This window comes from Panthera pardus, unplaced genomic scaffold, assembly GCF_024362965.1.
Source record: "Panthera pardus isolate Hobbes unplaced genomic scaffold, ASM2436296v1 HiC_scaffold_3, whole genome shotgun sequence".
Classification (NCBI taxonomy): Eukaryota; Metazoa; Chordata; class Mammalia; order Carnivora; family Felidae; genus Panthera; species Panthera pardus.
The window spans coordinates 46,226,704-46,239,324 of NW_026526876.1; the positions used below are offsets into that span (position 1 = coordinate 46,226,704).

Genomic DNA, 12,621 nt, shown 5'->3' on the forward strand with positions numbered 1-12,621 from the left:
AAACTCCCTTCCTTCGTGGTTTATGCTCTTTGGCGACTCCCTCCCTCCCATGTTCCCATCTTTCTACTAACTATCCACAGGACATCAAAGACTGTAGCATCTATTTCAGTTTCCCTCTCTCAGAGCTAATATTGCCATTGTACTGGGTGTGTTGTATATGCATATCTGTCTTATACATAAGTATTCAGCTTAATAAATGTTCACAAAGTATCAGTACCCCCAGACCTTCCCATGCCTCCTAAAATTGCTTACTACCTTCCTCTCCAAAAGTAACCTCCATCCTATGGTTAAAACCATAGATTACTTTTGCCTGTTTTTAAATTTTATATGAATGAAATGATAATGTGCTCTAATATCCTGCTTCTTTGTTCAACATTATATTCAAGAGATTCATCTATATTGTTATACGTAGCAGTTTATTCATTTTCATTATTGCTGTGTGGCATCTCAGTATATGAATATACCCCAATTTCTTTCTTTATTCTATTTGGAAAGAATTTGGGTTGCTTCTAGTTTTTAGCTGCTAAGAATAAAGCTACTAAAATTCTAAATACATCAACTGTTCTTGAAGGTCACATGAAGAAAATATAAAATACCTCATAAAAAAGCAAATCGAGGGGCGCCTGGGTGGCTCGGTCGGTTAAGCGTCCGACTTCGACTCAGGTCACGATCTCACGGTCCGTGAGTTTGAGCCCCGCGTCGGGCTCTGTGCTGACAGCTCAGAGCCTGGAGCCTGTTTCAGATTCTGTGTCTCCCTCTCTCTCTGCCCCTCCCCTGTTCATGCTCTGTCTCTCTCTGTCTCAAAAATAAATAAACGTTAAAAAAAAAAAATTTAAAAAAAAAAAGCAAATCGATCAGTGACAGGTTCCCCCACCTCCTGAGCCAACCCCCTACTAAAATGTCACACTAAAAATAAATAAATAAAATAAAATAAAACAAAATAAAATGTCACACTGATCTAAGTTCTTGATTTTATCATAGTACCTGTGTGCAGCAGCATGACATTCAAGGTCTTATACAGCCTAGTCCTAAACCAGCTTATTCACATCTTTTACTGTTATAAATTATGTTTATTTTTCTTCTTAAATTTTTTTAATGTTTATTTATTTTTGAGAGAGAGACAGACAGAGAACGAGCAGGGGAGGGGTAGAGAGAAGGAGGGAGACACAGAATTCGAAGCAGGCTCCAGATTCTGAGCTGACAGCACAGAGCCCAATAGGGGGCTCAAACCCACAAATGAGATCATGACCTGAGCTGAAGTAGACACTCAACCAAATGAGCCACCTAGGCGCCCCGTAAATTATGCTTATTTTTCTTAATTAAAACACATACATACATACATACATACACACACACACACACACACACACAATGACAACACCTAAAAAAGAATGATGCTGCTCTAAATACTCTTCTAAAAATCTACTGGCAAGCCCTGGCTCATACAAAGGAATGTGTATGTTCATCTTTAAAACATATTGCCTAACACGTTTCCAAAGTAGTGCTACCAATTTTCATTCCTACTGACAAGGTATGAGAGTTTCCACCTCTCTACATGCCTTCAATACTTAGTATTGCCAGTTTAAAAAATATTATCATATATTAGTTGCTACAGTGGGTGTGCAACAGTATCTTACTGATTTTTACTTCATACTTCCTGAAAAAATAAAGAAAAATGAAGAGTCTCAGAGATCTGTGGGATCTCATCAAATGTACCAACATACATATAATGGGGGTAACACAAGAGCAAAGAGAAAGAATGTTCAAAGAAATATGGCTGAAAACTTCCAACATGATGAAAAATATTAGTCTACCACATTCAAGGAGCTTAGCTCAACAAACTCCATGTAGGATAAATACCCAAGAGATCCTTACTAAGACATAATATCAATTTGCATTTCTCTGATGAAAGAGGATAAGTACTTTTTAAAATGTACATTGGTCATCTCAATAGCCTCCCTCATGAAGGGTGTATTCCAATCTTTTCTCCTTTTTTACTGGGAGGTACTCTTACCTTTTTCTTGTTGATTTGTAGAAGTTCTTTATATGTTATAGACAAATCTTTTGGAAATTTTTAATTTATTTATTTATTCCAATTAATAAAATTTATATTGTTTGTAATAATAAACAAACAAACAAACAAACACTGTGCCTTTCTAGACCAGATTACATAGCTGAGAACTTCTCAACAGTTAGATATTTGGGTCTGGAGATCAACACATAATTGTCCCACAGGTTTCTCAAAATCAACAAAGATCAAACTGAATATAGTATCTTCTGCTGCTGGACTCACTGTCTTAGGTAATGGCACAGCCTAACCCAGAAACCTTAAGGAATCATCCCCACATATCCACCAAATCCATCTCATCCAGTTAGATTCCCAAGTCCTATTGATTCTACTATTTAACATCTTTCAAAAAATTGTCTCCATCCCTACTACTATTGCCCTATGTTAGGCCCTCATAATTTTCCCTTCTGGAACATTTCAGTAGTTTCTAATTAATGTTGTCCTTTAACTCATCTTCCACTATGTAACCAAATCTGATCACACTTCTTTTTAAAGACCTTTAATGGTTCCACAGAATAAAGCCCCAAATCCTTAGCCTAGCAAATGAAACTTTCCATTACCTGATCTGGGTTCCTGCTTACCAGTCTCCACTGGCCTGCCCCCACATCAAGTCTCAATTATTTCAAGTTTCTTTTTTTTTTTTTTTTTAATTTTTTTTTTCAACGTTTTTTATTTTTTATTTTTGGGACAGAGAGAGGCAGAGCATGAACGGGGGAGGGGCAGAGAGAGAGGGAGACACAGAATCGGAAACAGGCTCCAGGCTCCGAGCCGTCAGCCCAGAGCCTGACGCGGGGCTCGAACTCACGGACCGCGAGATCGTGACCTGGCTGAAGTCGGACGCTCAACCGACTGCGCCACCCAGGCGCCCCTCAATTATTTCAAGTTTCTAAAAAGAACAACGCTGCATCTTTTGCTTGGAATGCCTTTCCACTCTTAATCTCATTGTTTCCCTGCTCCTCTAATGAACTCTTAGCTCATCTTTCAAGAACAAAAGCAAGCACCACTCCCTTTCTAAAGCCTTTTTCACTCATTCCTAATTACCTGTTCTATTTTTGGTATCACCCTATATCTGTATTTACAATCACAAAGTTCTGTAATCACTAGTGCTAGATTCTCATTTTAGAAAGATAATGCTCATTCATCTTATTATCCCAATGAACAACACAATGCCTGATACCAAGTGGGCAATCATTAAATACCTGTGGAACAAGTAACCTTAAAGGTCTTTAACCAAAATAAGTAACAAATGTTTTAATAACCTACATAACATCAATTTGTTATACAAGTGCGTCATATTACTAGAACCTTTTAGTTCTCAAACAAGATTCAACTAGCTAATGTTCTAGATTAGAATACTTTTACAAGGGGCACCTGGATGGCTCAGTCGGTTAAGTGTCCGACTTCCGCTCAGTTCATGATATCTCGGTTTGTGAGTTCCAGCCCCGCATCAGGCTCTGTCCTGACAGCTTGGAGGCTGGAGCCTGCTTCAGATTGTGTGTGTCTCTCTCTGCCCCTTTCCTGCTCGTTCTCTCTCTCTTTTTCTCTCTCTCAAAAATGAACATTTAAAAGTTTTTTTCATAAAAAGAATACTTTCACAATGATACATTTTATTTACATTTTCAGTACTTAATATAAGCGGAAGTTCTCTTGTAACTAATGAAAATAACTGAATAAACTAAAAGCATTCTTGATGGAATGAGGCCACCTGAGTCATTAAATATTTATTTCAAGCTATAACCTTATTTAATATTATCTACACATTGAAATTAAGTAAATGTTATTTTACCTCATACCTAGCTTCTGTGTAACGAAGATCTTCTAGTTAGTGGATAACTTAACATCTTAACTGCTATAATTCTTTAGATGATTGTGTGGTTCTGAAATATGAAACTCAAGCCTGAAATGGACTTTCCATAATTAAATTATAACAATAATACATTCCACACTCAGCCCCACCTCACCCTTAATTCAGCTTTTATTCTCTTTATATATTAAAATGTTTTATTTTAGAATAGTTTTGGATTTCTATAAAAGGTGCAAAGATAATTCAGTGTATGCCTATAAATCCCATAATCCATTTTCCCACTGTCAACAACTTTCATCATCACGGTACATTTATCACAACTAATGAACTAATACTGATATGCTATTATTAACTAATAAAATCTGTACTTTATTCAGATTTCATTAATCTTTCTCTAATGTACTTCTTGTGTCTCAGGGTTCCATCTAGAATACCAAATTACACCTAGATGGGTCATTTCTCCTTAGGTTCCTCTGGTCTGGGGTGATTCCTCAGAATTTTCTTGCTTTTGACAGTTTTGAAAAGTACTGGTCATATATTTTATAAAATGTTCCTCCAACAAGGGTTCATGTGGTGTTTTTCTCGTGGTTAGATCGTGTTTATGGGTTTTTGGGAGGACAACACCACAGATGTAAAGTACAATTCTCAACACATCATAACAAGGGTACATATGCTATCAACATGACAACATGGATGATGTTAAATTTGATAATTTGGCTACAATAATGTTTGCCCTGTTTCTTTGGCATAAAATTATTTCTCCCTTTCTACTATATTTTCATCTAAGCAAGTCACTAAGCATAGCCCACATTTAAGGGTAGGGAGTTATGTTCTACCTCCTGAGGAGGCAATATCTAAAGAAACTGTGATTCTTTTGTAGGTGTACTATCTTACGTTTCTTAGCTATCTGCTCATACATCTATTCACCTTTAGATTATCAATTATGTTAAGAGTAAGTAATTTTCATTGTATTTCCCAAAAATCTTGATATAGGAAAGGCATTTGACAAATGCCAAGTATTTAAAATTCCCAAAAGCATACAATAAAAATTATCTGGGTATGATTCACTATTGTATCCTCAGCACCCACAATTTAGTGTCTGAGGTATAACAGGTCCCCAAAACTATTTATTGAATTAATAAATTACAATTTTGGGGGTGCCTGGGTGGCTCAGTAGGTTTAGCGTCTGACTTCAGCTCAGGTCATGATCTTGCAGTTTGTGGTTTGAGCCCTGCATCAGGCTCTGTGCTGACGGTGTGGAGCCTGGAGCCTGCTTCATTCTGTGTCTCCCTCTCTCTGCCCCTCCCCTGCTTGTGCCCTGTCTGTCTCTCTAAAACAAACAAACATTAAAAAAATTTTTTAAAGTAAATAAATGAATTACAATCTCATAATTATAGAACATAAGCAGCATGGAACAGAGAAGTCTTTTTATTCAGTACTATAGCTCCAGATAGTAAAATAGTACATAGTTCTAGGCAAGCATCCAGTAAGTATTTGGTGAATGAATGAATAAATTGAAAAATATAACCTCTTATTTACCCATTACCCAGTATGTATAAAAATGTTTTACATAAGTATTTCCCTGTTATATAGTTTAAGAGAGGAAATGACAGATTTAACTAAGAAAAAGTATCCCAGAAGGCTGGAAAATATTCAGTAACCTTGATTTAATATACCCATCTTCCATTTTATACCAAGATAGCCTCTGAATTTTTCTATACTATTTAAAACTTTAAAAATTACATTCAACACTTAGTAAAAATAAATATATTCACTCAATATCTGAAAAATATTAAATGATCACTTATTATATTTTTAAATGTCAGGGATACAAAATTAAGATGTGCATTATTTCTTGGCACACAGCTTTGTGGAGCTCAGAGCCAAAAGGGATAATGGGCAGGTAAACAAGCAATTGTAATCAGGTTTAATATATATTCTAATAGGTTAATTTGAGGGAGCAGAAAAAGACCCAGGGCACACAGTTGAGGAGGGCTTCCAGGAATAGAATACAAGCTAAAATTAAGAAGGAATAGGAGCTACGCCCAGCATGAAGAGAGACACAAGGAACATGGTGGGAAGCACATTTGGGGGGATGAAAGAAGTTCCTCTAGACTAAAAAATGACAGAGGCAAGTGTGAGAGATGTAAGGCTACAGAAGTGAGTAGGAGTCAGCATATGAAAGGTCTTCTGTACCATTAAGCAAGTTTGGATTTTATCCTGTAAGTAAATGGAATTCAATAAAGGGTTTTAGAGTAGAGAAGTGACATGATCAGATATAAATTTGAAGGGGGAAAAAGAACTCATTTTGAGCATATGAAAGGAAGAATAATGGATACAAGGAACCCAGACAAGAGACTATTTTGAAAGACAGTGGCCTAGCTAGGAATGTCAAAGGAAAGTACAAATGAATTCATGCACTATTTAGGTAGAATCAACAGATTTTGGTAATGTATTACAAGCAGAATTTAAGCAAGAGGAAAAGATGAAGAATGTATAGCACCATCAATCACTAAGATGATGAGCTATTACTGATAGGCAGGCTGACAGATAAAAAGACAATGATTTGTTTGGGAGACACTGAATCTGTTAACATCAAAACCACACAGCTACATGGAACTGGAAGTTATGAGAAAAATAAAAGCTAGAGCTAGAACTTAGAGAGTAATCAGCATATAAATAGAATTGAAGTACAAGTGGAACTGAAATCACCTAGAAAAAAGTGAGAAGTAGGAAGAGTACAAAGCATGGGTGGAAGTTGCAAGGCTTCCAATGTTTAAGAGGTCTTCAGAGATCCAAACACGCCACAGAATATGCCAGTGTTTGTACCAAGGGCAACATCAATAAATAGCAATACAAAGCTAGCTTATAATTATTTTAGCCAAGATTTGCATGCTTAATTAAACAGGTCCAAGAACACAAGAGAAAAACTCAGCATTTGAGCCACTTCATCCCAACAAGAACAGTGTGGTTTGGCAAAAATCAGAATCTAAGAAAAAGATGATACGGAGCTCTAGACTAGTTCTACCAACAGCTACCTATGTGACCTAGGCAATTAAATCTCAAGTTTTTTCAATGCATAAGATGAGCTCTCAAAAAGTCCTTTGTAAGTCACAGTCCATGAATCTATTCAGATTATTCTATAGTTAAATTAGATTTATAAACAAGACAAATATCATAAAAGGATAATTAATACATAACCGTAGAGAAGACCAAGAACTTTGGATTCAGACAAACCCAAAACTCAAATCCCTCTTTCATTTACTAAATTGTGAATGAGAGCAAATTGCTTAAATTCTCTACATACCAGTTTGTACAGCTATAAAAAGTAGACAATATTAAAATCTATCTCACAGAATGTTAGAAATTAATGAGAAAAGGTACACATAAAAGTGCTTGTGCACAATCCTTGGTATGTAAGAACACTTACCAAATGTTAGCTATTATTGCTGTTTTAAATACCATTAGTATACACTCTAAGATATATAATATATATTGACACTTCCAATATACAATATTATATACATATATAGCACTTCCAATACCATAAGCTATATAGAGCAGTGACTGCCATATATTAAAATATGATAAAGAGGAAAGAGAAGACAGAACAGCTTGTGCATCTTAGCCTCTGTACCTGGTGGTCCTGCAGCAGCTGCATCTTCCATAAGTTCTCCCTCTTCCAATTCCATGTTGTTGTATTCCACATCATTTTCTCCCGACCTAAGAATATACAAAATTCATCATTCCTATACAGTAAGGACAATTAACATTTGTCACACCTCGATGAATTTTAAAACAGTAGTGCATAGCTTTCTCCTACAAAGTAAGACATGCTATTTCTCAATACGGAAATGAGGACAATGACTTTTAATATTATCATGGTAGTGTTAATGTTCAAACTACCTCTCAAAAACACCGAGATGGTTGGCAACATTTTTCTTTTGTAAAATTTACTTATTTATTTTGAGAGACAGAGTGTGAGCATGGGAGGGGCAGAGAGAGAGGGGCAGAGAGAGAATCCCAAGCAGGCTCCTCCCTATCAGAACAGAGCCCAGTGCAGGGCTTGAACTCACAAACCATGAGATCATTGCCTGAGCTGAAATCAGGATTCGGACGCTTAACTGACTAAGCCACCCAGGTACCCCAATGTTTAATTTTTAAAATAGAAAATATGAGAACCATTGTAAGCAGAAGGAACTATATAGCTTTAAAGAATTTATAACTTAATGGTAAGAAATTAGGCTTAAAAACACTACCTTTTAAGGTTAAAAAAAAAGATCAAATTAACATATGATTACTTTTTTTTTTTTTTTTTTTAAACGAGAGAGAGTACACATGCGAGTGGGGGAGAGACAGAGAATCCCAAGCAGGCTTGACATACAGTGTGGAGCCCAATGCGGGGCTAAATCCCACAACTCTGGAATCATGACCTAAGCTGAAATCAAGAGTCAGTCAGCTGCTCAACCAACAGAGCCACCCAGGCGCCCCATAAATACTGTTTTCTTAAGATGGTATTTCAGAAAAAGGGTGTTGCCTCCTACCAAAGTCCTCACAAAATCTTTCCTACCAAAAAAACTACTATTGCTTTATTTTATTTTTTTAATTAAAAAATTTCTTTTAATTTCCTTATTTACTTAGTGATTGATTTTAAGTAAGCTCTATGTCCAACATGGGGCTTAAATTCACAACCCCAAGATCAAGAGTCACATATTCTACCAACTGAGACATCCAGATGCCCCACTTATTATAATGAGAGTGCTATATGGAACAACACTAACCAATGCTAGTTTGGGATATTTAAGGAACTCACAAGGGAAATGAAAGCAAAATGAACTATTGTGACCTAAGATAAAAAGCTTCTGCACAGCATAGAAAACAATAAAAAAAACTAGCGGTGCCTGGGTGGCTCAGTTGGTTAACCGTTGGCTTCAGCTCAGGTCGTGATCTCATGGTTCATGGGTTCGAACCCCATGTCGGACTCTGTGCTGACAGCTCAGACCTGGAGCCTGCTTTGGATTCTGTGACTCCCTCTCTGCCTTTCCCCTGCTCATGCTCTCTCTCTCTCTCTCAAAAATAAATAAACATTAAAAAAAAAAAAAACTACTAAAAGGCAACTGACAGAATGGGAGATAATTTGCAAATGACATGTCAGATAATAGGTTAGAATCCAAAATCTATAAAGAATTTATCAAACTCAACACACAAAAAGCAATCCAGTGAAGAAATGGGAAGAATACATGAATAGACCTTTTTCCAAAGAAGACACAAACACATGAAGAGATGCTCAACATCACTTATCATCAGGGAAATACAAATCAAAACCACGATGAGATACCATCTCACAGCTGTCAGAATGACTAAAATTAACAACAGAAAACAACAGATGTCAGGGAGGATACAGAGAAAGGGGTACCCTCTTACACTGTTGGTGAGAATGCAAATTGGTAAACCCTGGAAAACTGTATGAAGTTTCCTTAAAAAGTTAAAAATAGAACTACTCTATGATCCAGCAACTGCACTACTAATTAGTTACCCTAAGAATATAAGAACATTAATTCAAAGGGATATAGGCACCCCTATATTTATAGCAGTGCTATTTACAACAGCCAAGATATGGAAGCCCAAGTGTTCATTGATGAATGGATAAAGAATATTTGGTGTACACACACACACACACACACACAGGAATATTATTCATCCATCAAAAAGAATGAAATTTTGCAATTTTCAACAACATGGATGGAGCTAGAGGGTATAATGAACACTAAATGAAGTCAGTCAGAGAAGGACAAATATTATTTCAATCCTACGTAGAATTAAAGAAACAAAAGAAATGAGCAAAGAGAGAAAATGTGTGTGGGCGCACGCGAGACAGAGAGACAGAGAGACGGGGGTAAGGGGGGGGAACCAGGAAACAGACTCTTAACTATAGAGAACTAAGGGTTACCAGAGGGAAGGTGGGTGAGGGAATGGAGGGAACAGGTGATAGGGTGGGAAGACATTTCCAGCCTCAGAATATGTCCCTATAGGATATTTATTAACTACAAAGGGAAAAATTAGTAATTTCAGATTGGAGAAACCTGACAGACATCACGTTAACCAAGTGATCTAGGGGCGCCTGTGTGGCTCAGTCAGTTGAGTGTCCGACTTCGGCTCAGGTCATGATCTCACGGTTTGTGAGTTCGAGGCCCGCCTCGGGCTTTGTGCTGACAGCTCAGAGCCTGGAGCCTGCTTCGGATTCTGTGTCTCCCTCTCTCTCTGCTCCTCCCCTGCTCACGTTCTGCCTCTCTCTCCCTCTCAAAAATAAATAAATATTTAAAAAAATTATTTTTTAAACCAAATAATCTAAATTAATGGTACAGAGATAAAAGACATGTGCTCTCCCACTACTCCATCATATGAGGTCCTGAAAAGGTATCATAATTTCTTTAGTACTCCTGCCTAAAGTGCACAATCTTAATTTAATTGTGAAGAAACATTTGGACAACTCCCAAATTGAAGCTTGCTAGGAAAGAACTGCTCTTTCTCTGAAGTGTCAAAGTCATAAACAAGCAAACAAACAAAAAAGATCAGGTGATCCAAATTAAAGACTAAAGAAACTTAACTAAAAGTAATGTAATACCGCTTTGGATCCTAGACCAAAGGACATCAATGGCAAATTTTTAAAAGGTAACAGATTATAGTATTACATCAATGTTAAATCCTGAGTTTGATAACTATACTGTAGTTACATAGGAAACATAGTACACAACGAAAAGTATATTCACCTAACTCGAAAGTCTCACCAAAAAATATTTTTAAAAAATACAGAAAAGAGGAACTAAGCAAAATATTAACATTTGGGGAATTAATCTGGACAAAGGGAATATGGGAATTGTTATCTAGCATTTTCTCCATTTTTCTTAAATTGAATAATTGAAAAATTAAAAAGAAAAACTAAAGCTAAGTTTGGAACCCAGAGGTGTAAAGAAGGTAAACTATCTTTCCTTCAAGTTCCTTCATTTATATAAGATACTCTACAGCAAGTAAACATGCTGAGTATCTCCACTTTTAGGCCCAAATTTAGTTAATATGCTTCTAATAATTACTACTTAGATGCTTTATGGTAGTTAATGTGAGACACTCACATAGTTTCTTCATCAATGTCATTTTCTTCTGTGTTACTTGTTGCTGTGGAGCTGGCAGAGGAACTGCTGCCATCGAGGTGATTCACTTCATCTTCACCAACAAGATCCAGATCCAGATCTCCATCTGAAAGTTCATGCTAGATCAAGGCAAAGAAACAAGACTTCTATCTCAAATGTTTTTACTCATTGATCATCTGATCCAGCCAATGGACCAAGCACCAAAGAATAATGAAATGATCAGAATTCTCTCTCCTGTGCATAGGCAGTTGAGCCCATTAGAGAACAGCACACAACCACATTATCTGGTTCCACTAATAACTTATTGCTGCCACTTTCAGTTAGGCCTTCAATGTGACTAGAGATGCTTCATATACTCCACTGCAGATGCCAATGAGGCTCTTCACAGGGTAACATTTCAAACCATCATCCTGTAGTCCGACCTAATCTCTAACATCAAGGACATCATAAAACTCTTGTCACCTATCTGCATAGAAAAACACACTAGTTATTATGTGTAAATACCCCCCAATTTTACCTGCCCTACCTCCAAACCCCATCATTAATTCCATTAACACCCCTTTCACAGGTTAATTGCTTCACCTGAGTGCTCCATTATCTCCTTAAATAGTTTGTTTTGTCAATACCTTAACTTACCTCTCTCCCCACTGGCTCCTTCATTTTAGTACATATTTGAAGTGTCCTATCTTATAAATAACAACTATAACAACAAAAGCTGGTCTCTGCATCACTGTCTTACTTTTCAACTCTATTCTTTTTTATGTTTATTTATTTTGACTGAAAGAGTGGGAGAGCGGGGGAGGGGCAGAGAGAGAATCCTAAGCAGGCTGTGCGCTGACAGAGAGGGCTCAATCCCATGAACCATGAGATCATGACGTGAGCCAAAAACAAGAGTTGGATGCTTAACCAAGTGAGCCACCCAGGTACCCATAACTTTAAACAGTAACAATCACTTCTCAAATTCTCATTCTGGTTGTTGTTTATCTAGCATAAAACCTGGCTATCTCCCAAATCCTAAATGATTCTACCTACATATGCAAAAATAAGGTACTGTACTAGTTTTAGTGAATGGAAATAGATCAGATTTGTTAATTCCACAATTTGTATAGTTGTATATTTTCCGGAATGTGTGTCAGTTTGTTTGGTAGAACATACGTTTTCTATAATAAATTAACTTTAGAGCCTTGTAACATTTTGATTCAACTTCTGACTTAATATTTACAGAAGGGCATACTCTACTAAAGAAAATAAATGGAGAAGTCTTTCAGTATATTGATTCCTCTATATATGTTGGAAACCATGGTCTTATCATTTCTCTTACAAAGCACAAAATGAATCTAAAACAAGTCTAATTATTACATGATAATCTTCATTCTGAATCTTTTCCTCTTCTTCATCCTCTTTGACATCTCTTACAGAAGCTGTAGTAGGACCATCCTGGAGAAGCATATCGGTGCACGGCACAGACTTCTTAGCACGTGTCTCAGGAGTGTCATCATTTTGGGGGCTCAGATGATTATCTGGTGGTGACAAATCTCTTGATTTCTGACTTCGAGATAACTCAATAGTAAGTCTCTTTTAAAACAATAACAGCACACATA

The 12,621-nt window shown here is 36.7% G+C and overlaps 1 protein-coding gene across 6 annotated transcripts in view; it reads right to left on the minus strand.

Annotated features, from left to right (window-relative positions):
* TRIM37 (tripartite motif containing 37) overlaps positions 1-12,621 on the minus strand; it is a 145,603-nt gene that overhangs the window by 57,433 nt on the left and 75,549 nt on the right. For all 6 annotated transcript variants that reach the window (XM_019431070.2, XM_019431075.2, XM_019431074.2 and 3 more), the window contains exons 15-17: positions 12,380-12,595; positions 11,003-11,139; positions 7,510-7,595 (exon numbers count right to left, since the gene is read on the minus strand). In XM_019431070.2, the coding sequence (XP_019286615.1) occupies positions 7,510-7,595; positions 11,003-11,139; positions 12,380-12,595 (439 nt within the window). The remainder of the gene's footprint in view (positions 1-7,509; positions 7,596-11,002; positions 11,140-12,379; positions 12,596-12,621) is intronic.